Source organism: Lissotriton helveticus, chromosome 7 (assembly GCF_964261635.1).
Source record: "Lissotriton helveticus chromosome 7, aLisHel1.1, whole genome shotgun sequence".
Lineage (NCBI taxonomy): Eukaryota > Metazoa > Chordata > Amphibia > Caudata > Salamandridae > Lissotriton > Lissotriton helveticus.
The window spans coordinates 103,016,790-103,044,089 of record NC_136068.1 but is presented as its reverse complement, the minus strand read 5'-3'; the positions used below and the strand labels follow the sequence as shown (position 1 = coordinate 103,044,089).

General features: G+C 45.9%; 1 protein-coding gene across 4 annotated transcripts in view; it reads right to left on the bottom strand.

Moving 5' to 3' along the window:
- The window catches only part of TCFL5 (transcription factor like 5), a 591,288-nt gene that overhangs the window by 220,941 nt on the left and 343,047 nt on the right, over positions 1-27,300 (bottom strand). For 2 of the 4 annotated variants that reach the window (XM_078651625.1, XM_078651627.1), the window contains exon 4: positions 18,008-18,254. In XM_078651625.1, coding sequence (XP_078507751.1) covers positions 18,008-18,254 — 247 coding nt within the window. The remainder of the gene's footprint in view (positions 1-18,007; positions 18,255-27,300) is intronic. The other 2 variants (XM_078651628.1, XM_078651626.1) reach the window with 1 other exon arrangement.

The window sequence follows — 27,300 nt, the reverse complement described above, 5'->3', positions numbered from 1 at the left end:
TAGCAGCGCCTGGGGGATGGGAAGAACGTATCTCCCTCTAAGCTGGTGACATTGTTTTATATCTTGCGCGACCACACCATTCAATGGAGCGAGCACTGCACATCTTCGTACTATTTGGCAGCTACTTCGGGTACACCATCATCTGGTCGAAGTCAGTGATCTTTCCCCCGCCCCCCCCCCCCCCCCCCCCAGGACTCTCACGCAGTGTCCGGCCCCGGTGGTAACAGAGGGGTGTAAATATCTAGGGGTTTACATCACGTGAGACAGGAAGGTGTTCCTCAATAAGAATCTCGAACCTCAATTGACCCGCCTGGGAGCGGACGTTGGTCTACTCTCCCACTCTCCCTCATAGGTAGGGCGGCCTTATTTAAGATGATGACACTGCTGAGGCTCCTTTACATTCTCCAGACTACTCGATACTCGTTCCCCCCAAATGTGTTCAAACGAATAGCGCAGGCAGTCAGAACATTGCCCTGGGAGGGAGGATCCCTAAGAATTGCCTTGCGCGCAGTGGCCGCTCTGGTGGGCTTCAGGGGGTGGAAATTGATAGGAATCGAGTATTTAGGGGATGTATGGAACGGGGACTCCCCCCTCACCTTCGCAGATCTTCAGAGAGAGTACAACCTTCATCAGTCACAGGGTTACCACCAGACTCTTGCACGCTCTGTGCTCACGCGTACACAGTGGTGTATCTATCCCAGATTACTCCCCGTTAGAAGATAGGTTGCTACTCGACCCCATCACTGAGAAACCAACATCCACGATCTATCGTAAATTAATCAACAACGTACCAGACCCCCTGATTACCCTCCGCGATGCCTGGGCAAGGGCCCTCGGCAGCATGGACTATGAGGACTGGCAGGAAGCATTGCAGAGCCCTGGGGAGATCGCAATAGTCTCTAGGTTTGGATTAGTGCAGCTGAAGATTCTACACTGCACCTACTACCCTCACACACCCCTTTATACATGGGGCAAGATCCCGTCTGCACAGTGTGTATGGGGATGTCAGCAAGAGGATACTTTCCTGCATATCCTATCGGAATGCCCTGAGATAGTTTGATTTTGGACGAACGTTGCTGATGTTATGTCTGGGGTGGTGGGGGAGACGGTTCAGCTGGAGCCAAAGTGGCTTCTGCTGATGATAAAGGGCAAAAATGACAGGTCCAGAAACTTGGGGCTATGGTTCGCTCTGGCGGCTGGGATTGCGAAGCGTAACATTGCTCGGGGGTGGGGGGGCGTCGGCGCCTCCGCTGCAGGAGGATTGGAAACGTGACCTGGACTTGTGCCAACATGCCAAAGAAACTGTCTACAAAAGCAGGGAATATGAAAAGAAATGGCAAAGAGTATGGGCACCATGGCGAAAATATATAGAACTTGGGGTGGGCACATAGATGCTGGTTGTATGAGTAATGTGATACTGTCTTTCTTTTCCCAAATATCTACATCGCTTCTGATTACTGTGGTCTCTCCATGTATGGACTTTTGTCAAAGTTTTGTACTGTATGGTCTCTTGAGCTTTGTTAATAAAAATATATATTTTTTTAAATCGCAACCATGGACAATTTTAAAGTCTTTTTATGAAGACCCTCCCACCAGTACATTTCTGTAATAAAGAAACTGTAGCTGTCACACCTGCATGGGCAGACACAAATCCCTCACAAGCAGCTTCATCAGCCACCGAATTCCATGCAAACATGTACACCTACACATTGATGACTTAATATGTGCATTAAATGCGCCGGTGGCAAATCATCCTTCAGTGCCTCCACCTTCCTCCAAAGTAGTTAACCCCTCCCATGCTCATGACGGAGCCGCTCCGTCATGAGCATCGGCTGAGCTGTGCTCATGACGGAGCGGTTCCGTCATGGCCCGCCTGCGCGGCGCGAATTCCGCGCCTGCGCTGGACGTTCCATTGAGAGGGCGGGGCCATGACGGAACCGCTCCGTCATGAGCACAGCTCAACCGCGGCTCATGACGGAGCGGCTCCGTCACGAGCATGCGAGCGCCGCTCGGCCCCCCCGCCCCCTAGCGCTGCGGCGGAATTGCCGCCGCAGCGAAGGGGTTAATGCTTGGTAGGCTTTCCTTTAGAATCTGGCAATTCATTCAAGAACCAATAAGGTAAATTATCATTAAAGGCCGGGATGCAGTACCAGAAATCACAACCTATGAGTGTGGGGAATTCTGAATCCATATTCTTCAAAGCCAGAAACAAAGCATTAATTTCAGCCAGTTGAGCAGTACTGTCATCTAAAGTTTCTGTATATGTTTTTTGTGCATGAAATACATCACCTTTCATGACACCCTTTACTGTAGCACACCCTGCTGAGTATCGGTACTTTGTACCAACCACAGGCTGGGCAGAACTATCAGTATAAATATATATTAAAAAAGCAAATTCATTGAGGCAAACTTTCAATAGACACGTTGTAGTATTCCTGTACTGAAGATATTTCTGTGTTTCCAAGGTGGGGTCAAAAACATAATCCACAACAGCTGCTGTCAAGAAAGCTGCCTACTAGATCTATCTGGGATGTAAGGTTTTCACGTTAGGAACGCTGGCCTTGGTGAGAGCCTCTAAGGACAGAACAGAAGACACCACAATTATGTGTTTCCCCTGAGCCAATGGAAGTTCCTATAGTATAGCAGTCTGAACAGCAGTCAAACTTTTTCAGTGGAAGCAAAACGCATGTCCCCATTGCAATATATATGCAAGTTATATGCTATTGGGACTCTTTTCACTTCATTGAGTAAAACATATGTGCAACCACTGGAACTCGCAATGATGCGGATCACTATGAGTAGTTTTAACACAAGTATGTAAATGTTTAGACTCAATGTTTAGTCATGTTGTGTGTAAATTTCTGAGAATAGCACTATGTTCAGTGGTCCAATGTTTATTAGAAATATCAGGACTAATTAAATCGTACAACAGTTTAACCCGTTGTGCATAGTAAGGCATATATGTTCTACCAAAATTCAGAAAGTCCAAAAGCGACAGAAGCCTTTTTAGGGCATTTGGTGGTTGTAAAAGAGTACATTTCTCTAAGAAACATGGTGCTAGGCTTTTCCCTTCATTCAATAATTCGTATCTCAAAAACAGGACACTGAAAATTAAATTTATAGCCATGGTCAGGGATTGACGTCGATAGTGTCGTCATCAGCGGTGTTATCGTTGATGGAATGCCTATCGTCGATGATGGATTTGAAGTCATCGGCGGTCTCATAATCGACGAGGCTCTCTTTGAAGACTTTTTTACTACGGGTAAATCTTTGGAGCACTTAGACTCTGGCTTGTCAGCAGAGGAGGTGACTGCATGCGCTGTAACAAATAAGTCATGCCCAGGAAAAAACAAGTTACTTACCTGTACACTGTGTTTCTCCAGAATTGATATATTTTATAGATTCACATGCTTGAACTTTCCCCGTCGTTATGGTGGGAGTCCCACGGTAACAAGAGAAATAGTAGTACTGACTACATTACACAGACCTCCATAGAGAGAAAATTTAATTGAGCACTCCATCAACCTCATTTTATAACATCCAAAGTTCAGCCAATCACAGCAGAGACCTTAGAGTAACCCTCTCCACAGAGCCACCACACCTCAGATTTCTAGCACAAGTATGCAAATATATATATATATGTAGCTGCCGAGAATGCACCACCCGGCGATTAAAAAACAAAGGAGCCACGAGGCTTGGTAACTACCGAACCTTACTGTGGAGCTACACTGATGGATTTAGGACACAGCCCACCTGCTGAGGCCCATCTGCGGGCTTGTAAGTGACTTTGACAGTAATTAGTACATCCATTAGAGCAGGATTAATTGCAGAGACTGTATCTCCCACAATGCCCTGTCTCAAGATGAGCCGTCCATTGAGGGCGGGCAATTACAATTAAATGGGAGCGCAGATCGGAGCACGCACCATTTCCGGGAGCCTCTGAGGAAGTTAAAGCAATGAAACGCATCATGCTACAACGGAGTGGCTGTCTTATATGCATCAACAGGCGGACTTGTGACCATACCAATAAAGGCTTGATGCTTTGCACTGTGGCTTGAGTGCTTCTCTCCGGATGGGTAACCCTTGAGCAACTGTTTATAGGCAGCAGCCCAGCTGCCGAGAATGCACCACCCGGTGATTAAAACGCAAAGGAGCCATGAGGCTTGGTAACAACCGAGCCTTACTGTGCAGGTACAGTGACGGATTTAGGACACAGCCCACCCGCTGAGGCCCAACTGCGGGCTTGTAAGTGACTTTGACAGTAATTAGTGCATCCATTAGAGGAGGATTAATTGCCGAGACTGTATCTCCCACAATGCCCTGTCTCAAGATGAGCTGCCCATTGAGGGCGGGCAATTACAATTAAACGGGTGCACAGATCGGAGCACGCACCATTTCCGCCAGCCTCTGAGGAAGTTAAAGCAACGCAACCAACGCGCCAGGCTACAACGGAGTGGCTGTCTTATATGCATCAACAGGCGGACTTGTGACCATACCAATAAAGGCTTGATGCTTTGCACTGTGGCTTGAGTGCTTCTGCAACTATTTATAGGCAGCAGCCCAGCTGCCGAGAATGCACCACCCGGCGATTAAAAAACAAAGGAGCCACGAGGCTTGGTAACTACAGAGCCTTACTGTGGAGCTACAGTGATGGATCTAGGACACAGCCCACCTGCTGAGGCCCATCTGCGGGCTTGTAAGTGACTTTGAGGGTAATTAGTGCATCCATTAGAGGAGGATTAATTGCCGAGACTGCATCTCCCACAATGCCCTGTCTCAAGATGAGCCGACCATTGAGGGCGGGCAATTACAATTAAATGGGAGTGCAGATCGGAGCACGCACCATTTCCGCCAGCCTCTGAGGATGTTAAAGCAACGAAGCGCGTCAGGCTGCAACGGAGTGGCTGTCTTATATGCATCAACAGGAGGACTTGTGACCATACCAATAAAGGCTTGATGCTTTGCACTGTGGCTTGAGTGCTTCTCTCCGGACGGGTAACCCTTGAGCATCTATTTATAGGCAGCAGCCCAACTGCCGAGAATGCACCACCCGGCGATTAAAAAACAAAGGAGCCACGAGGCTTGGTAACTACCGAGCCTTACTGTGGAGCTACAGTGATGGATTTAGGACACAGCCCACCTGCTGAGGCCCATCAGCGGGCTTGTAAGTGACTTTGACAGTAATTAGTGCATCCATTAGAGGAAGATTAATTGCCGAGACTGCATCTCCCACAATGCCCTGTCTCAAGATCAGCCGCCCATTGAGGGCGGGCAATTACAATTAAAAGGGAGCGCAGATCGGAGCAGGCACCATTTCTGCCAGCCTCTGAGGAAGTTAAAGCAACGAAACGCGCCAGGCTACAACGGAGTGGCTGTCTTATATGCTTCAACAGGCGGACTTGTGACCATACCAATAAAGGCTTGATGCTTTGCACTGTGGCTTGAGTGCTTTTCTCTGGATGGGTAACCCTTGAGCAAATATTTATAGGCAGCAGCCCAGCTGCCAAGAATGCACTACCCGGCGATTAAAAAACAAAGGAGCCACGAGGCTTGGTAACTACCGAGCCTTACTGTGGAGCTACAGTGATGGATTTAGGACACAGCCCACCTGCTGAGGCCCATCTGCTGGCTTGTAAGTGACTTTGACAGTAATTAGTGCATCCATTAGAGGAGGATTAATTGCCGAGACTAGACTACATCTCCCACAATGCCTTGTCTCAAGATGAGCCGCCCATTGAGGGCGGGCAATTACAATTAAATGGGAGCGCAGATCAGAGCATGAACCATTTCCGCCAGCCTCAGAGGAAGTTAAAGCAATGAAATGCGTCAGGCTACAACGGAGTGGCTGTCTTATATGCATCAACAGGCGGACTTGTGACCATACCAATCAAGGCTTGATGCTTTGCACTGTGGCTTGAGTGCTTCTCTCCAGACGGGTAACCCTTGAGCAACATATATATATATATATATATATATATATATATATATATATATATATATATATATATATATATATATATATATATATATATATATATATATATATTACATTACTCTGAGGTAGAATGGTGAGCCTAACTGGGGAGGAGGGCGGGTTGCATGTGAATCTATAAAAGATATCAATACTGGAGAACCAGAGTTTATAGGTAAGTAACTTGTTTTTTCTCCAGTATTGTATCTTTTATAGATTCACATGCTTGAATCCGATTAAAAAGCAGTAAATCTACATATGAATAGAAATAACAATGAAGGCAGGAAGGCGAGCAATCCCACCATGATAGTATCAGAAAAGAATACATATATAACCAGAATTCTCTTAATGCATGTAGAAATAATAATCAAATAGATTATACAAGAATAAACACAATAAGTAGATAAAGAAATCAGCATGGCTACTAGCCTCCTACCTTAGGCAAAGAGATGACGAAGAACTGCTTGTCCTACGGTTACATCTGCCTTCCGCTAACCCTCTAGGCAGTAATGCTTTTGTGAACGTGTTCATCCTCGCACACGTTGCTGCCCTGCATATGTCAGGGAGAGAAGCCCCCGCAAACAGGGCTGAAGAAGTGCGACCTTTCTCGTTGAATGGGCGTCCACTCTTGCAGGCAATGGATGTCCAGCATTCTCATGGCAGAAAACAATAGCTGAAGTGACTCAGCGAGCAATACTGGCCCTACTTAGGGTGAGTACCTTCCTGGGTGCAGAAACCAGCAGCTGAGAAGACTTACGAAAGGATTTTGTCCTTTGCAGGTAAAATTTCGAACAGCGTTTGATGTCCAGAGAATGGAGAGATTTTTCCGCCACCGAGGACAGATTTGGAAAAAATGTAGGCACAATTATAGGCTCGTTGAGATTATAAGATGATGGTACTATAGGTATGAAAGAAGGATTTGTACGCAAACCTTATCTGCTAAAAATTGAAGAAATGGTTCCTTTGTAGAGAATGCCTGGCTCTCGCTGATACGTCTGGCTGACGTAATGGCCAAGAGAAAGGCCACTGTCCAGGAGCTAAGTTTTAAGTAACATTTGTATATAGGTTCAAATGGAGAACACATTAGTTGTGACAAGACAGCATTTAGTTGCCATAGCACTGGGGGGGATTTCACCGGTGGTTGGGTCCTGAATTGGCCTTTTAGAAATTCCTTAATAAGTCTACGAGACCACAATGAAGATTGATCCAGAAGTCGTCTGTATCTAGAAATCGCAGCAAGGTGGATCTTAATGTGCAAATGTGAGAGTCCGCCTTGGCTAGGTGTAAGAGATTTGGCAATACTTGCTCCAGTGTTGATGAAAGAGGATGTAAAGAATGAACGCTGCACCACACACAGAACCTTTTCCATTTTGCAGAGTAGGATTTGATCATGGAAGGAGCACGAGAATTTTGTAAAATTGCTTTGCAATCATTAGGTATGTTCAAACTCTCAAATTCAATGGAGTGAGGAGCCAATCTGATAAGTGAAGAGAGTGAATTTGCGGATGAATCACTTGCCCCTTGTTCATGTAAAGAAGATCCTCCTTTGGAGGAAAGGGACTCAGAGTGCACACTGATAGGTGAAGAAGCTCTGTGTACCAAAATTGCCTTGCTCAGTCGGGAGCGATGAAAATTATGCGTCACGGCTCCAGTTTTATTTTTTTGAGAACTCGAGGAATGGGAAGAAACGGGGGAAAAGCGTAGGCAAATTGTCCTGTCCAGGAGAGCAGAAAAGCATTTCCCCACGATCCCGACTGAGGAGTCCTGCTTCGATAAAAATTCACTTTTTGTTTACGTAAATAGCGAACAGAACTAACGTTGGAAAGCCCCAAGATCGGAAGACCATCTGCATCATCCGTTCGTTGAGCTCCCATTCGTGGCACTGTTTGGACACCCTGCTGAGAGAGTCTACCCACTGATTGTGGACTCCTGGCACGTGCTCCACTCAGAGTGAAATTTGGTTGAGGAGAAGCCATTCCCGAATCTCTTAAGCTTGAAGAGAGAGAACTTGAGATCTCCTGCCACCCTGTTTCTGGAGATAAAACATAGTGGTGGTGTTGTCCGTCCATTCCAGAACTGGAGATCCCCGAATCCGAGGCAAGAATGCTTTGAGGCCCAAGAACACCGCTCTTAACTACAGAAGGTTTATGTGGCATTTCGATTCTTGTTTGGACCATTTTCCGTGCACTTGAAGCTCTTGGAGGTGAGCTCCCCAGCCATCCATGGACGCATCCGACGTCTTCACAAACTGAGGAGTTGAGTGAATGAAGGACAGGCCCTGAATATGTTTTCCTCGATCTGCTACCAAGACATTGCAGTTTTCATAGCCGTCGAGATTTAAATCGTGTCATTGAATGACCCCTTGGATTGAACCCATTGAGTGTCCAGTTGCTCCTGCAGTGGGCGCATACGAATATGGCAATTTGGAATTAGTTGAATGCATGAGGACATCATCCCCAGCATAGATTTGTACTTTCTGACAGAAACTGACCTTTTTGACGATAGTCGGCGTGTCATTCCCTGGAGACTCAAGACCCTTTCGAGAGCTGGAAAAACTTTGCCGAGATTTGTATCGATGTAAGCTCCTAGGAAAGTTAGAGAATTGGAAGGAATAAGAAAATACTTTTCTAGTTTGAGGTGGAGACCCAGAGATTGGAAGAGATTCCGGCAAGTTTGAGTAGAGTTCCTGGCTGCCTGAAACGAAGGAGCTTTTAACCAATCGTTCCGGTAGGGGAATACCAGGTGACCTAAGCGTCTAAGAGAGGCAGCTATCAGTGCCATGCATTTGGTGAAGACTCTGGGGGCCGACTTCAAACCGAAGGGAAGAACTCTGAACTGATAATGGCACCCCGCCACTTCGAACCTGAGATATCTTCGATGCTTGGGGTGAATGGGGATGTGAAAATAAACATCGAGAAGATCGAGAAATGACAGATAATCCCCTTTTTCCATAAGGAGAAGGATGTCCTGCAAAGACATCTTGAAAGATTTGTTTTTGATGAATTTGTTCAGGAACCGGAGGTCCAAGACCTGCCTTCATTTTCCAGTCTTCTATATGATTAAGAAGTGGGAATAAAACCCCAGATAGCGCTGACGTAAGGGTACCTTTTCTATCGGGCGTTTGGAAAGAAGAATTTTTATTTTCCTCTTGTGATCTGGCACATGACGTTGTAGTACCTTCGGAGGAGGGGTGGTTGGAGGATACTGAGCAAAATCTAGGGTACGACCTTGAAGGAAGACACCCAAAACCCATCTGTCCGCCAAAATGGACGTCCAATTTTTTTATAATTTTGAGCAGGTTTGTTCGAATTGTTGTAGGGCTGTATTGGCGGGGGCCTGGAGAAACTCCTTGCCTCTTGTTGGAATCCTGTTGTCTTCCAGCAGATTGCTGCCTTTTACGACCAGTAGGCAGCGAATAGGACGTTGCAGGGCCGGACCTGTATGGTTGGTGGTATGCCTGATAGGTTATTTGAGGGTAATGTTGGAACCGCTGTTGAAACTGCGGTCTGGATGCGTACTGCCCCGAAACGACGTTGTTGTAGCGTTGCAAGGGATTTAGCTGTGTCTGTGTCCTTTTTTATAGACTGAAGGGCTTCATCTATATGATTTCCAAATAATGCATTCACCGTCAAAAGGCATTTCTAGCACCTTAGCCTGAACCTCAGGACAAAAACAAGTTGCCTTCAGCCACCCCTGACGCCTCAGCACCGCTGTGCCTGACATTTCCCGGAATGAAGTCAAAGAGATATCCGTTGCAATCTCTATCATCTCAGTGGAAGCTCTTTCTCCTTCTGATAAGATATCACTTGCTTCCTTTTTCTTATCTTCAGGAAGATGTTCTAAGAACGAAGAGATGTCCGACCACATCTGTCGGTCGTACCTACTTAGAATGGCCATAGCGTTGGAGGCTCTTATAGAAGTGGCTGCCAGGGAGGCAAACCTTTTCCCTATGTTGTCCAGCCGACGTCCTGCAGAACATAGAGATGCCGGGTTTGTAGCTCTTCTTTGAGCAGCCTGCATGATTACTGAATCCGGTCTAGGATGACCGATGAGGCATGTGGGTGAATTATCCGGGGCTTTGTACTTCTTATCTAGCTTCAGAATTACCACTGGGATAGAAGCTGGTGTCCTCATCAGTTTTAGACCCTACTGCCATAAGTAATCCACTAGGGGGATTGCCCTAATGGATCGTTGAGTGCCTGGCTTAAAGTCCTATAAGAAACACTCCGTTTGTTTAACTGACATGGGTAGATCAAAGCGCCTCGAGGCACGTTCTAAAAGGTCATGGAAGATCCCGATGTCAGCAGGGGGAGAGTCTACAGCAAGAGGGATAGGAGATGACGGTGTGGGAACTACGTAATCATCCCATTTGTCCTGAATGTCAACATCAGTATGTATCGCTTCCTTCCTCTATCTGTTTTTGGTCCACATTTTGTGAATCATCAGGAATAACAATAGGAGGAGGCAAAACCTTTTACCTCGTGGGTCTAGGAGTTACTTGTCCTGCGTGTTCCACCGGAGCCTGCTGAGGCGGTCTAGGATGTTGCAGAAAATTTGCCTCAGGAAAGCGTCTGTAGTAGTCATTTAGCATGTGACGTAAGTCTGTTACAAAGACCCTGGAGCGTTAATAGATGGTTCCCTAAAATGGCGAGGATACTCTTCCTCATAGGGATAACGCTCTTGAAAATATTCTGGTTGCTGAACAGTAGCCAAGTAAGTGAAAAAATACTCTCCTGCAAGATATGAGGATGGATTAAGGTCCTCGAAGTCCTCATCATCATCAAAGTCCTGACATTTAACTTTACGCTGGGAAGGACTATATGCAGGGCCAAACGTGCTATCACCCACAGAATCCTGGAAGTCAAGCAAACATGTAGGTGACAACGGAGACATTTTAGAGAAATCCTGAACCTTAGAAAGTCCCAAATGGATTTTGTACTCCCGTCAACGGTGTCAACGCTGACACCACCACCGTCGGCGGAAAGGGGGCAATGTCGTCGACGGAGTGGTCGTAGATGGAGAAATTCTCGTCATAGTTAACTGCGGGCCCGTCGACGCAGTGACCGTCAACGTTGTCGCTGTCGCTGTAGAAGCCATCGACGGCGAAGGAATCACCTTAGGTCGACGGACGAGAAGAAAACACGTTACTTACCTGTAACTGTAGTTCTCTAGTATTGGAAGCTTTCATAGATTCACATACCTGAATCATTTCCCTGTCATCGAGACAGGAGTCTCCGGTACATAAAAAAGCAATGTTTAGTAGTATAGCCAACTGAAAAGAGGCTTAGGCCCATTTCTCTTTTGCAACCCATAACCTTTGTTATGTAAAAAAGGACCAAACTTTTCCCTTAGCCAATCAGAGCTCCTCACCCTCTGGAACCCTCCTGAGAGAACCTTCTGCCCCACAGATTTTCGGGCACTTGTGCTATAACACCCTTTGTGCATAATCCGAGGTGAGCCTCTCAGGGGAGGAGGGTGGGCGTATGTGAATCTATGAAAGCTTCCAATATTGGAGAACTACAGTTACAGGTAAGTAACTTGTTTTCTTAATCAAGTATTGGAGCTTTCATAGATTCACAGACCTGCATCAGAATAGCGAGCAGTAAAACATAGCACATTTTGACCTGGGTGGCAGAGTGGGCTAAAGAACGGTGATGGATTAAACCCAGATCTGTTGACTGGGTGTGAGTGTTTCATTGGTTCAGATGCTCCGGTTATCACCACCCCCTTTTGTACCGCTTTGTTCGCCATAAGTTGGCAGGGAATGCTCAGACGTGAGTCCCTTGCTCACTTTGCCACTGGATTCAAGCAAGCCTGGCTGAAGACGGCTGAAATGCCAGAAACCGGTCCTAGGAAGCTTGTTTCCAGTCCAGGGAAGGCATGGCTTGGCAGTTTGGGCTGGACTGTTCCCATGAGGCACAGGGTCAGACTGATTTGCATATGGCCATGTCTGAACTGGGGTGGCAGAGTGGGCTAAAGAACGGTAATGGATTGAACCCCGATCTGTTGACTGGGTGTGAGTGTTTGATTGGTTCAGATGCTCCGTCCATCACCACCCCCTTTTGTACCGCTTTGTTCGCCATAAGTTGACAGGGAATGCTCAGACGTGAGTCCCTTGCTCACTTTGCCACTGGATTCAAGCAAGGCTGGCTGAAGACGGCTGAAATGCCGGAAACCGGTCCTAGGAAGCTTGTTTCCGGTCCAGGGAAGGCATGGCTTGGCAGTTTGGGCTGGGCTGTTCCCATGAGGCACAGGGTCAGAATGATTTGCATATGGCCATGTCTGAACTGGGGTGGCAGAGTGGGCTAAAGTACGGTGATGGATTAAACCCAGATCTGTTGACTGGGTGTGAGTGTTTGATTGGTTCAGATGCTCCATCCATCACTACCCCCTTTTGTACCGCTATAAATATGCATAGACAAATTATTCATAAATTATATACCAGACAGTATACAGTAATACAATGTGCTTCTCTTACCAACCAAGGAAGGAGGAATGACAAAGAAGGCTCACCGTTACTGGAAAAGGTTCCTTAGTACAGCTCGTCCCACTGCTACATCGCCTCTTGCATGAGCGTCTAGGCAGTAATGTCTGGTAAAGGTATGCGTACTCCTCCAGGTAGCTGCCCTGCAGATGTCCTGAATGGAGACGCCTGAAAACAGCAGTAGAGGTTGACACCACTAGTTGAATGTGCACGAGCACGTGCACCCAACGGCTTCCCCGCTGCCTGATGACAGAATTGAATGGCGTTTGAAATCCATCGTGCAATTCCCGGTTTTGACAACGGGAACCCTTTCCTAGGGGCACTAAAAGCCACAAACAATTGTGTAGATTTTCTGAAAGCTCTTGTTCTTTGCAAATAAAATTTCAGACAACGCTGAACATCCAGAGTGTGGAGAGTCCTCTCAGCAGCTGTAGATGAGTGAGGAAAAAATCTCGTGAGGATCAATGGCTCATTCAAATGGAAATCCGTTGGTACTTTCGGAATAAACTTCGGATTTGTCCTGAGCACCAACCTGTCCTCTCTGAATTGCAGAAAGGGTTCTTGCGTTGTAAGTGCCTATATCTCTCCCACTCTCCTGGCTGATGTTAGAGCTATCAACAGAGCCACCTTCCAGGATAGGAATTTTAGATCAGTTTTGTGAATTGGCTCAAATGGTGGTTTCATCAATTGTGATAAATCAATGTTCAGCTGCCCTAGTGGAGGTGAAGGCCTGATAGGTGGGTAATCTCTAAACAACCCCTTCATGAATTGTTTTACAATCCTTTCCTACCACAGAGACGGGCCCCATGAGTTTCTCCTGTATCTAGAGACCGCCGCTAGATGCACTGTAATTGAGGCATGGGCCAAACCTGACTTTGCCAGCTGTAGTAAATATGAGATGATGATCTGATGTGCCTTTGCCCGCAGAGGATGTAAGTCGTTCTCCTGACACCACAAGCAGAATCTTTTCCATTTCATCTTATATGTTTTATTAGTGCTTTCAGCCCTTGCTTTTGCCAGGATCTCTCTGCATTCTGCCAATATGTTTAAGTGATGAAATTCTCTGTATTCAGGAGCCAGGCCGCTAATTGCAGTGATGTCGGGTCTGGATGCCGCACCTGTCCCTGAATCAGAGTCAACAGTGCTGGTATTGGCTGTAGACGTATCGGTTCTGTTTCTGATAAAAGGAGCAGTTACGTGAACCAGTGCTGCCTGGGCCACCATGGGGCTATCAGTATCATCCTGCACGGCTCCTTCTTCATCTTTGTGAGCACTCACGGTCGAAGGGGAATCGGCGGAAAAGTGTAGGCAAAGACGCCTGACCATGCCATCGACAACGCATTCCCCACACGATCCCCGTTGGTGATGCCAGCTTGCAAAGTATTGACATTTCTTGTTCTGGGCTGTGGCAAACAAATCCACTGTCGGCATTCCCCATTTGCCAAAGATTTCCAGTAGTATGTCCTGATTCAGTTCCCACTCGTGACAGGTTGTCTTTTGCCTACTGAGAGTGTCCGCTGTCTTGTTTTGTTCCCCTGGAAGATGTACGGCTTTTAGAGTTACTTTGTGACTTATAGCCCATTTCCATATTTTCTGAGCTTCTCTCGACAGGGAGAGTGATCTTGTGCCCCCCTGTTTGTTTATATAGTGCATCGCGGTCGTGTTGTCTGTCCGCACTAACACCGATCTTCCTTCTACTCTTGGCAGGAAGGCTAACAATGCCAAACCTATTGTCCTCAATTCCAATAGGTTTATGTGAAGATGTTGTTCCTGTTGTTTCCATCGGCCGCTGCTGACCTGTAAGTCCTGGAGGATTGCTCCCCATCCTTCCAGAGAGGCATCCGTGGTAACCACTAATGGAGCTGGTTCGATGAAGACCCACCGAGATTTTGCTTCTGTGAGTCCACCACGTTACCGCCTGCAACATTGGTTGCGTGACGTTGATTTTATCCTTGAAGGATCCCTTTGCTTGGCACCACTGTAGATCTAACGCCTCTTGTAATGGACGCATTCTCAATCGACAAAGGGGAATGAGTGGTATGCATGAAGACATTGTCCCCAGAAGCGATTTGTACTTTCTGACTGAAAGACACTTTCTTCTCCTGAACTCCTTGGCCAGAGATACGAGTCCCAATTGTCTTTCTACGGATGGGAATGCCTTTTTCTGTGACGTGTCTAGGATTGCACCTAAAAACGTGATCCTTATGGATGGTTGAAGAGACGATTTTTCCACATTTAAACTCAGACCAAGATTTGCAAATATATCCATGCATGCCGAAGTTGAAGCTTGAGCGCTTTCTCCGATGGTGCCTTTATCAACCAATCGTCTAGGTATGGGAATATTTGGTGTTTTTGTCTTCGGAGATAAGCTGCCGCCGGCGCCAGACATTTTGTAAAAATTCTCGGAGCAGACTTGAGGCTGAACGGTAGCACTCTGAACTGGTAATGGTCCCTGCCCACTGTAAATCGAAGATACTTTCTGTGGGAAGGATGGATGGGAATATGAAAATATGCATCCTGTAAATCTAGGTAGGTCATTTGATCTCCCGGGTTTAAGAATAGCAACATATCTTGGAGGGTCACCATTCTGAATGACTGTTTTTTGAGGTAGGCATTTAGAGACCTTAGATCCAAGATCGGACGCCACTTGAGAGCATCTTTCCGGATCAAGAAGAAACGGGTATAAAATCCTTTTCCTCTTTGGGAGTTCGGTACCGGTTCTATTGCTCCCTTTCGGAGCATTGACCGAATCTCCCGACGCATCTGAGAGAGATGTTTGACTTCTTGATACGTAGGTGGTGTGGGAGGAGGGAAGTGTAGGAATTCTAGAGTATGTCCGACTCTTATTATGTGGAGGACCCATTTGTCCGATGTTATCCTCTGCCACTGATGTAAATATTGAGTTACTCTTCCACCCAGGGGAACATTTGGAGGGGTAGGAGCTTAATAATCCAGACACCGAAGTTTGCAATTGTCTTTTATTGCAGTCTTTACGTGGACGACCTCCTCGTCCTCTTGGAGCAGATTAGAGTAGCTTCCAGACTGTCTCTGTCCATACTGCGACCGGTATTGCTGTGATGAGGTAGTATAGGAGGTGTAACTTTTGGCTGGGGAGATTTTGAAGGACTACGCCCTGAAGATCCATTAGTGGTCTTTTTTAGGGCCTTCTCAGGACGTTCCTCTGAGGAGTGAGCCTGAGGAGATCTTGATCTTTTTTGAGATCTCCTAGATGTAGAGGAGGACTCCTGGTCACTATCACTAGAGACCACCTCCTTTCTGGCCTTGATCTTCTGAAGCCATATCAAAAGGCGTCCCTCATGATCTCTAAGGGTCTTGCTAGAGAAAGTGCAAAATAGCTTGCAGTCTTTGGCTTGGTGGTCCGGATAAAGACAATAAATGAAGTCTTCATGTGGGTCATCAGTTTAGACTCTTCTTAGAGCAGGTGGCACAGGCTCTAAAAAGACCCTTCTTCTCCTTCCCAGACATTTTACAGAATGTAGATGAGAACAGGTCACAATAATCTCAAATCCAAGAGAAAAAAGATAAAAATCAAGTTCCTATAAAGCTGGATATCCAGAGTTTGAGCAGAGCTCAAAGGAGACTCCCTAGCACAACCTGCCGGTAGAAAATCTGAGGGGCAGAAGGTTCTCTCAGGAGGGTTCTAGAGGGTGAGGAGCTCTGATTGGCTAAGGGAAATGTTTGGTCCTTTTTTACATAACAAAGGTTATGGGCTGCAAAAGAGAAATGGGCCTAAGCTTCTTTTCAGTTGGCTATAATACTAAGAATTGCTTTTTTATGTACCGGAGACTCCAATCTCGACCACGGGGAAATGATTCAGGTTTGTGAATCTATGAAAGCTCCAATACTGGAGTAAGAAAGATCTCTCACAGTTGTTATAGAAGCAGAAACTGGGGCAGAAGATGATTTTAAAGTTCATTTTACCTGCTTTCTGTGGCGTTTCTCCTCGGATTTTTCCTGCTCCTGTGATTTAGATCTCTTGGAGCCCCCTTGGTGAGAAGAGGAACTACCTTCTTTTCTTTTCCTGGAGGAAGAATGGAGTTTTTCCTCAGTGTCAGAGCCAGATTCATAAACTGCCTTTTTCTTCAGGGGCCAAAGGAGCAGTCTCCTTCATTATCCTTGAGGGTTTTGGCCGAGAAGCTGCAGCAGTATTTGCAGTCCCTGGGCTTATGGTCAGGGTGGAGGCAATAGAGACATTGCTGTTGATGAATGGCATCGCCATTTTTCGTCTTTATACACTGGAGAGCCTACCCATGCTAACGAAGACCCAACAGCCGCTTATGATAGCTCTGAGACTGGCTTGTACTTTAGTTTAGCGGAAATAAAATCTAGTATTAATACAATTATTAGATCTAAAGCCCCTGGGCCGGACCCCATTCCTGTCGACTTATTTCTCAGTAACATTGAGAATTGGTCATTGTATATTCTGGCCCTGGCTAACGGAATAGCTGCCGGATCAGAAATACCGTCCTCATGGAAAGGGGCTGAGGTAATCCCAGTGTTCAAGAAGGGTGATCGTTCACTGCCCTCAAACAATAGACCCATCAGCCTGATCGACAGTGCCCAAAAGGTCTTTCCCTAGGCACTTCTCATGAAAATCCAAACATGGACAGAAGATAACAATAGTCTGACTCCCTTTCAAGCTGGGTCAGACAGAAAGTCAGCACTGTCGATCAGATCTTTCTGTAACAGCAGCAAGGACGTGCAAGTGGCACCAATAAGAGCTCCCGTAGCACCCGATGGAGCATTAACAAAACTCCAAATGAGCTATAGGCAGAACTATAAGCTATCATTTAATCTATTAAATGAAACAATGACAAAGATGGGTAAGTGACATTAACTTATCCACTTGTTAGAGCAATTCACATATGATCACTAATGATTACGGTCCTGATGAAAGTACACTGATCTTCAGAGAAACCCATGGACTGAAACATGTCGACCATTGAAACAATCACTATCTAGGTGTGGTGGACCACTCACACATCCACCAGAGCACAACACACTGTTTTTAATCTTACCCCTTCCTGACGAATTAGACAACGTGTACAGGAAAGGGGGTATTTTTAATATTTCACTTTTTTTGCCAAAAACAAACAAAATCACGACCGTCACAGAACCAGATGGTCTTCTTCCAGGTTTGAGGAAGGTCGACTGCCTGGAGAACGGGAAACTCGGGGGAAAAGGACCGAATGATAAAACCAACCACCTAACTTCTTCTAGTGGAGAACCAAGATATACCACTGCTTTACATTTCAATAGACAACATATCTACATAAGGTGGTCCAGACTCTATACAGGCAGATCGTTTATCACATCACAAGATCCAGCGATGCAGAAATCTCTCCTTTTTTCAAATTTAAAAGTCTTAATTAACATCCACCTACCTTAGCGATAATACCCCTGCTAGTTCTCATTAACAAGATATGTAACTGATAAAGTTGTAAAGAGCACCAATGCTGACCGGTGTAGCTGCACTACATTGGAATGTTAAATAAATAAATGAGTAAATAAATTAACATAATGTTTCTTACCTTCGATCTCTTTCCATTCGATTATGCCGTTCTCTCCGCTGAGAGCTTCCTCCAGATTGATTGTTTTGTGTTTGCTCACTGGGATTCGACTGTGTGGATGACCAAGTGGCACCTTGAGTGACTCCAGAATTTTGACCATCACCAACATTTTGAATATCACTGAGGGCTCTTCGCTCGGTACTTGTATCCAACTGGCGTATACGGCTACGACTTCTTTTGTTTACTGCTTGTTTGCATAAAGCTTCTTCTTTGCAAAAGAAAGAAACATTTACTCTTTTGACTTTTGGTACTATTTTTGTTCAAACTAAAAAAAAAAACATTTTTATTACTTTTTCCACCATCATAGTTCCCTAACATAAAGTTCATTGCTTGAAAAGAAGGTTTCCTTTGTGAAGCCATATGTTGTTGAATTTACCAACACACCAAGGGATCGAGTTTGAGATTATTGCTTTGATAAGACCTTTGGTTGCTTAAATTGCTGTTGATTCCACTTGGAATTATCAGGTTTAAAAATGTCCCCAATCATAGGGGATGTTTAAGTATCTTATTTTTCTTATGCCAAATATTGTTCTGCCAAAACTGATTAAACAAATATGACTTTTTAAAGGATACTCAATCAAATGAACTCTTGCAGGAATACCACCCATAAGTGAACTCTTAATAAAAAATGGTTTGTAGCACTCTGACAAGCAAAGGAAGGGTATGACAAGGGATAAGCAGTGAAATACTAGTTTAAATGAGAAACTCACTGAGGTACCATTTGTTACTAACTTGTTTAACATAATAAATAGAATAGAAATAAAATAATTTGAGCTAGTTATGCAGTAGATTGATAAGGATAATAAGGCAACACACCTCTAAGACAGACAGTAAGCAGTTTCACAGCCTCACAACACCCCACTCTAGGGGGTATGTCTTCAGGCACACTCCTTACAAAACAAAAGTTCAAAACCTAACCTAAATATGCATCCCTAATTACTCACTTTGAAGGGGGACGAGTCGTTTGTGAATTTAATGAAGGACTCTGTGATGGAGATGATCAAGTTAACCTCAACAAGGCTTTGTTACTTCTCGTTCATTCTCTTTTTCTGTTTAAGAAATTAAGTAAAACAAGAGCTTTGCTAACCAATACTGAGCGTGAATGTTTGTACCATAGGCAACATGCCCTACAACCCTTTGTAAACAAGCGCCTAGTTTGTTTGCTTCTTAAAAAAAGGTGTCAATTGGTGCTTTTTTGCCACAGGCTGTGGGCTTGGAGGGAGGATGCTAATTGTGGTAAAATGATACGACAGAAGATGAATAGTCACAAGAACTTTACTTTGTCTTGTGCTTTCTTTTAGATTCCACAACATTCCGAATAAAGAAAGGTTGAAAAGACAGCTTAGATGTTGACCTACGTGTTGAGCAGACCTTTCTGATCAAACCAAACATAGAGTATCTCTGAAAGGAACATATCTGAAGAATTCCAACCACGTCATGGAATCCCTGGTGGAAAGAACTTGGACATCAAACTGAGACTGGGTCCGTGAAGAATGTTGTAATGACTGTCACTCTGGGTGGGATATGTTGCAGGTCACATTTGTCTTTAATGGCCACAACTGAAGGTCACAGGTAACCACTTCAAAAATTCGGATGTTGAACAAAAAGCCATCCTAGTGCTGAGGCGACTGCAGACGGACCTTCAACTACAAGGACTGCAAGCATGATGGACCAACAGGATGCATGTGGTGAAGAAGCCTCAGAACCATCCACGCTGGAATGTATGTAGGAGTGACCATGAAAACTAGGGATCATAATCTTTGTCTCCTAGACTTGCTGCAGAGGAGAAAATGTTTTGAATACCACTGTGGGGAAACATTGTTTACAACGCGGTGTTTACACCGCACAACCTTTACCACACAGCCATTACAACGCAAGTCATTACTACGACTTGCGCTGGATGGCGTTCTTGGTTAAGGAATAGTGTGATTTTCTATTCCAACACCTTCCCTACTGTAACGTGGGCTGGAGTTGGAATAGAAAATCATATTCATCCTCAATCCAGCGCCCTCCAACGCAAGTCGTTGTAACAGCTTGCGTTGTAAAAACCGCGATGTAAAGTACCGCGATCAAAATTATCGCTGTGTACTGTCATACATCCCCACTGTGTCTAGGATGGCTCCTATGAAGGGAATCCTCCACACATGCTGCAGGCGGGATTTCGTTTTTTTGATGGAAAACCCCAGGGATGACAGAAGGGTAATCACTGGAAGTACTAGGCATTCCAAGACCGAGTGCAGCAACCCGGTCAGCAGCTAGTCATCAAGGTATTTGAATCCTCAACCTGTGATGGGTCGGGACCATCAACATCGTATTCATTTGAGGGGCACATCCGAGGCCAAAGGGTAGAACAGCAAACTGGAAATGATCCAACCACATCATGAACCACCAAAACCAACTTTGGGACTACTAAATGGGCACAAGAAAGAAAACAAGTTACTTACCTGCAACTTTGGTTCTCCAGTATTGGAAACTTTCATAGATTTCCATGCTTGTATCATTCCCCGTCATTGGAATGGGCGTCCCCGGTATACATAAAAAAGCAATGGAAAACCATCACTAAACAGAAACTAGACCTAAGCCCATTCTTCTTCTGTATCCTATCCACCTCTTTTTGTAAAAGAGACCAAAAAAAATGAACAACCAATCAGATTGGCCTCACCCTTTGGAACCCTCCTGAGAGAAACTCAGAACCTCAGATTTTTCGTAGCCGTTGTGAAACCAAACCACTGAATATGGAAGAGGCTGAGCTTTCCCAGGGGAGGTGGGTGGGTTGCATGGGAATCTATGAACGTTTCCAATACTGGAGAACCAAAGTTACAGGTAAGTAACTTCTTTTCTTACTCCAGTATTGGAACTTTCATAGATTCCCATGCTTGTATCAGAGTAGCTAGCAGTTATCTGCACATTTTTGGAACCATAACTAATATAAAATCAAGAACAAATCAATAGAATCTTCACCATTAAGACATTATTAAAAGTCAACACCATTCTTTGAAAAATTTAAAAGAACACAGCACATGAGGTTAACAAATGAGCAAGAGCCAATAAAACAGTAACATGGAAGGAGGGAGGGATGAAAGGGAAAGCTCACCACTACTGGAAAAGGTTCCTCAGGACTGCTTGGCAGACCGCTGCGTGACTCTGCGTCGCCGCATCCAGGCAGTAATGTTTTGTAAACCTATGTGTACTGCTCCAGGTCGCTGCACAGCAGATCTCTTGGAGAGGAACACCAGCAAAGAGGGCTGTAGAAGAGGAAATCGCCCTCGTGGAATGAGCACGGACTCGCATTAGTGACCCAAAGTGCGATCCCCTGTTTGGATAGGGGAAAACCCTTACGAGGGTCGCTGAAAGATATGAATAGTTGAGGAGACTTTCTGAAGTCCTTAGTCCTTTAGAGATAGAATTTTAAACACCTTTGAACATCCAGAGAGTGAAGAGCTTTCTCTGCCGGCGTAGCCGGTTGAGGGGAAAAAAGTCTCGAGAATTACCGGCTCATTCAAATGAAAGTCCGACGGAACTTTAGGTATGAATTTTGGGTTAGTCTGTAAGATTACCGTTCCTTTTTTGAACTGGAAAAAAGGTTCCTTAATGGTGAGAGCCTGCAGTTCACCCACACGTCTCGCTGACGTCAAAGCGAGAAGAAGCGCTACCTTCCAAGAGAGGAATTGCAGCTCTGCCTTCTGAATGGGTTCAAAAGGAGGCTTCATTAGCTGGGCAAGAACTAAGTTCATCTGCCAGAGGGGAGGAATTGTTTAATGATCCTTGCTGACCAGAGTGAGGGCCCTGCAGACGTGCATCTGAAGCGAGACATCACGGCAAGGTGAACTTTGATAGAAGAGTGAGCCAGTCCTGCTTTTGCTAATGATATAATGTATGGAAGAACTTCATGTGGCTTAGAATTAAAAGGATGAAGTCCGTTCTGTTGACACCAGATACAGAAACGCTTCCATTTCAATTTGTAAGTCTTATTCGCACTCGGGGCTCTAGCCTGAGAAAGTACTTCTGCACATTCTGCTGAGAAATTCAGCCCACAAAATTCTCGCTGCTATGGAGCCATGCAGAGAGCTGAAGAGACTGAGGATCCGGATGTAAGACTTGGCCCTGGGACATCGTCAGGAGCGAAGGAATCAGTTGCAAATGAAAAGGAAGGTCCAGGGAGAGAAGGTGAAGTTCTGTGAACTAAACTGTCTGGGCCACTCTGGAGCTATCAGAATCATCCTGCATGATTCTGCTTTGAGCTTCCTGAGAATTTTGGGGATCAGAGGAATGGGGGGAAAGTGTAAACAAATGCGCCTGACCAGGCCATTGAAAGCGCATTCCCCAGCGATCCCGGCTGGTGAACCCTGCTTGCATAGAACCTGCATTTCTTTTCTCCGGAGTGGCAAAGATATCTATTGACGGTGTGCCAACCTGCGAAACACGTTTCGTAGAATGACGTTGTCCAGTTCCCACTCGTGGCTGACAGGTTTGAGTCTGCTGAGCTTGTCCACTGCCTTGTTGAGGACACCTTGAAGATGTTCCGCTCGGAGTGATACTTCCTGGCGGATTGCCCATTCCCAGATTGATTGGGCTTCCTGTGACAACAGACAAAATCTGGTGCCTCCCTCTTTGTTTATATAATGCATGGTCGTCGTGTTGTCCGTACGTATTAGGACTGTCGACTGCTGTATTCGCGGAAGAAAAGCTTGTAAAGCTAGGCGAATCGCCCTGAGTTCTAGCAGATTGAAATGCAACAGCCGATGTTGAGGCCACCATCGGCCGCTTACATGAAGGTCCTGTAACACCGCTCCACAGCCCTCGAGAGAGAGAGGCGTCCGTAGTTTTAATCTGAGGGAGCCGGGGATAGCTTGAAAGAAAGACCTTGAGAAATGTTTTCCTTGGTCATCCACCAAGAAGCGGCGTCTCTCATGGTGTCGGTAACCGAGATCTTATCGTCGAAGGATCCGTCGACTTGGCGCCACTGCAAGTCCAGCTCTTCCTGAAGTGGACACATTTTTAGCCTTCAATGAGGAATCAAGGGTATGCATGAAGAGATGGAACCCAGCAGGGACGTGTAGAGGAGAGCGGAAAGTGACCTTTTTAACAATTGGGAAGCCATGGACATTAACTTCTCCTGTCTCTCCAATGACGGGAAAGCCTTGTTTACAGATGTGTTCAGAATGGCCCCCTAGAAATCTGGCTGTCCTTGATGGAAGAAGAGAAGATTTCTGCTTGTTCAGCGTTAGGCCAAGATTGGCAAACAGACGCGTACATGTTATGACTGATTCTTCTGCTGTCTGTTTGGTAGGTACAAAAGGGGTGGTGATGGACGGAGCATCTGAACCAATCAAACACTCTCACCCAGTTAACAGATCTGGGTTTAATCCATCACCGTTCTTTAGCCCACTCTGCCACCCCAGTTCAGACATGGCCATATGCAAATCAGTCTGACCCTGTGCCTCATTGGAACAGTCCAGCCCGAACTGCTAAGCCATGCCTTCCCTGGACCGGAAACAAGCTTCCTAGGACCGGTTTCTGGCATTCCAGCCGTCTTCAGCCAGGCTTGCTTGAATCCAGTGGCAAAGTGAGCAAGGGACTCACGTCTGAGCATACCCTGCCAACTTATGGCGAACAAAGCGGTACAAAAGGGGTGGTGATGGACGAAGCAGCTGAACCAATCAAACACTCACACCCAGTCAAAAGATCTGGGTTTAATCCATCACCGTTCATTAGCCCACTCTGTCACCCCAGTTCAAGACATGGCCATATGCAAATCAGTCTGACCCTGTGCCTCATGGGAACAGTCCAGCCCGAATTGCCAAGCCTGTTTGGTAGGAGCCATTATCAACCAAACGCCCAGGTAAGGGAAGACCGGAAGCTTTTGCCTTCGTAGAAAGGCTGCTACTGAGGCCAACACCTTTGTGAAGATCCGTGGAGCCGAACACAGACCAAAGGGAAAATGGCTCTTGGCTACTCTGAAGCGAAGATACGTCCTGTGAGCTGGGTGGATGGGTACGTGAAAATAAGCATCCTCTAAATCTAGAGTGACCATAAAATCCTCTGAGTTGAGAAGATGAAGGATGTCTTGTAGAGAAACAATCCGAAAAGATTGTTTGATGAGATAGGTGTTGAGCTCCCTCAGATCTAGTATAGGGCGCCACTTTTCTAGTGTCTTCTGGATCAGGAAGAACCAGGAGTAAAATCCCTTTCCCCTTTGGGAGACCGGGATCGGTTCTATAGCCCCTTCGAGGAGCATTTGATGGACCTCTAATCACAGCAGACGGAGATGTTTCGATACCATGGCACAAGGGGGTTTGGATGGTGGTCGATGTACAAACTCCAGGGTATGGCCATAAAGAATGATGTTCAATACCCAACGGTCCGATATTATTTGTTGCCAGTTGTGGATGAATTGTGAAACTCTGCCTCCCACTGATGACACAGGAGGAGAGGGAGCAGTAGTCAGAGTCAGGAAGCCGCTATTGGCGCTTAGTGTTATCCCTGCCCTGGCGACCATGTCTTCCCCTGTTGTTCGATCGAGAGAAAGACGAAGATTGGTTCTGTCGTTGATTGTAGGTAGGCCTGTATGACTGTGACTAGGAACCATAAGAGGAGTATCTCTGTTTTTGATAACCTCCTCTATATGCGTGTTACCTTTTCCCCTTGCTTCTCGGAACAGGAACTTGCGGTACTGCAGAGTCCCCAAGGATTTTGCTGTCTCTGTATCTTTCTTGATATCTTGGAGCGCATCGGCAATATGCTTTCCAAACAGCGCTTCTCCATTAAAAGCCATATCCACGATTTTGTTCTGGACTTCCAGGCGGAACCAAGTAGCCCGTAACCAGCCCTGATGACGCGGAAATGCTGCTCCCGCTAAGGATCGAAACGCAGTTGTTGCAATGTCCATTGCACAATCAATGATTTCCGCTGATGTTACCTCTCCCTCTTGAAGAATTCTTTTTGCTTCCTTCCTTCCTTCCTTCCTCTGGCAACTGATCCAGATAGGGGGATAAATCACACCCCATCTGGCGATCGTAGCGTCCGAGAATAGCTAACGAGTTAGCAGCTCTGACTAGCAGACTAAACATTGACGAGAATCTTTTGCCTGCATTATCCAGACACCTGCCTTCCTTATCTGGAGGAGTAGTAAGAGGAGCAGAAGGATTCCTAGATTTCCTCTGCGCAGCTTGGATATAACAGAGTCCGGTTGAGGTTGGCTGATCAAACAGGCCAGGCTTCCTTCTGGAGCCATATATTTCTTCTCCAGAAGAGGTAGAACTGGAATAACCGTGGCAGGATTCTGCATAACCTTTAAAGCTCTTGTCCCAAACATAGTCTACAATTGGAATTGACCTGACCAATTTTTTGTAAGGCTCCGTAAAGTCATACAGGAAACACTCTGATTCCACCTTAGTCATGGGCAGTGCAAACCGTTTGGCATCTCTCTCCATTAAGTTATGGAAACCCCATATATCTACAGGGAGAAAATCAATCAGGTGCCGGAGCAGAAGAAGCAGGATCGGAAATCACATAGTCATCCCATTCCACATCTGGATCTGGAATCGCAACATTTCCTTGGCCATCGTCAGAGATGTCATCTTGGACCGTAGGCGTAACAGGTGGAACCTCTTGCACTTCCACTATTTGCTGAGGTTGTGGTATCTGTGTGGTCACAGGACGAGCTGGAGGAACAGTATTACACGGAAGACTTCCTGAAATTGGAGGTTGTGTCGCAAATCTTTTCTGTAGTCCACGAGCATGGCTTGTAAATCTGTCAGTAAGGAAGAAGGCAGATGGACCATCTACTGATGATATTCCTGTTGATATTGAGAAGGAGGACCATACTGTTCATATTCTTCATACTACCCTTCGGAATCAGTGTCCTGACATTTAACATGAAGTTGAGAAGGGCTATCAGCATAGCCAAAGGGTCCCGCCTCCTCTTCCGAGTCCTCTTCTTCCAGGAGAAGTGCAGGTGGTAACTGAGTCACCCTCCCTGGTGAGGTCATTTATGGTGTAATCTGGCGTTTCTTAAGCAGAATAGAAATTTTTTCCACCGTCAACATCGTCGTCGACGGGACCGCGCACGAAAGAATCGTCGACGAAGAAATCACAGTTGTTGACGTAGCTGTCGGCGACGCAGTCGTCGTAGATGCTCTCGTCATTGTCATTGGAGTTGCTGCACTCGTCGCCAACATCCTCGTTGACGTCATCATTGTCGATACCATCGTGGACGATACTTGTCCCACCGGCGTTGAAATCGCCGACACAGAGCCCTGTGACAGAACCGGCAACGAGGAAACCACAGTCGATGAGCCCGTTGATGGGGTGGGAGGAGTAGTAGAAGAAGACTGTACCTTTGGAGTCTTCGTTGACGGAATCGACGAGAAAGTCTTCTTTGATGACTTTACCTCAGAAGTCTATGATGATGGCTTTCTGATGGTTTTGGGAGCTGCAGGGGATGACGTTGGAGGAACAGAACTGGATTTCCTACACAGACTTGCTTCTTTAGGAAGTCCTTCCCTCTTCTTTACACCTTGGTGAGGAGATTCGACAGGACTAAGCCCTTTAGATCTTTCAGACGTCTTTTTCAGGGCCTTACCAGGGCATTTCTCAGAAGGTGAAGGAGAAGTTCTACCCCTTTTTACAGACCTTCTGGAAGAGGTTGAAGATGATGATTCCTCACTGTCACCGGCTCCTTCCTTGATTTTAGCTTCTGGAGCCAGGTCAAAAGACGCCCTTCACGATCCCGTAAAGTCTTGGTTGAAAAGGTACAACAAATCTTACATTCTGCAGCCTGTGGTCTGGGTACAGACAGTAGATGGAGTCCTTGTGCTTATCTTCAACATATAACCTCTTCTTAGCACAGGTAGCACAAGCCCTGAAGAGGGCCTTCTTCTCTTTATCCGGCATCCTGGAGGAGTTGAAGGAAAAACTGTTGAAAAAATCTGAAGAAACTAAGATCTAGGAACAAAACTGAGCAGAGCTCAGTGGAGACTCCCTAGCACAACATGTGGTAGAAAAATCTGAGGTTCTGAGTTTCTCTCAGGAGTGTTCCAAAGGGTGAGGCCAATCTCATTGGTTGTTCACTTTTTTTGGTCTCTTTTACAAAAAGAGGTGGAAAGGATACAGAACAAGTATGGGCTTAGGCCTAGTTTCTGATTAGTGATGCTTTTCCATTGCTTTTTTATGTATACCGGGGATTCCGATTCCGACGACTGGGAATGATACAAGCATGGGAATCTTTGAAAGTTCAAATACTGGAGTAAGTA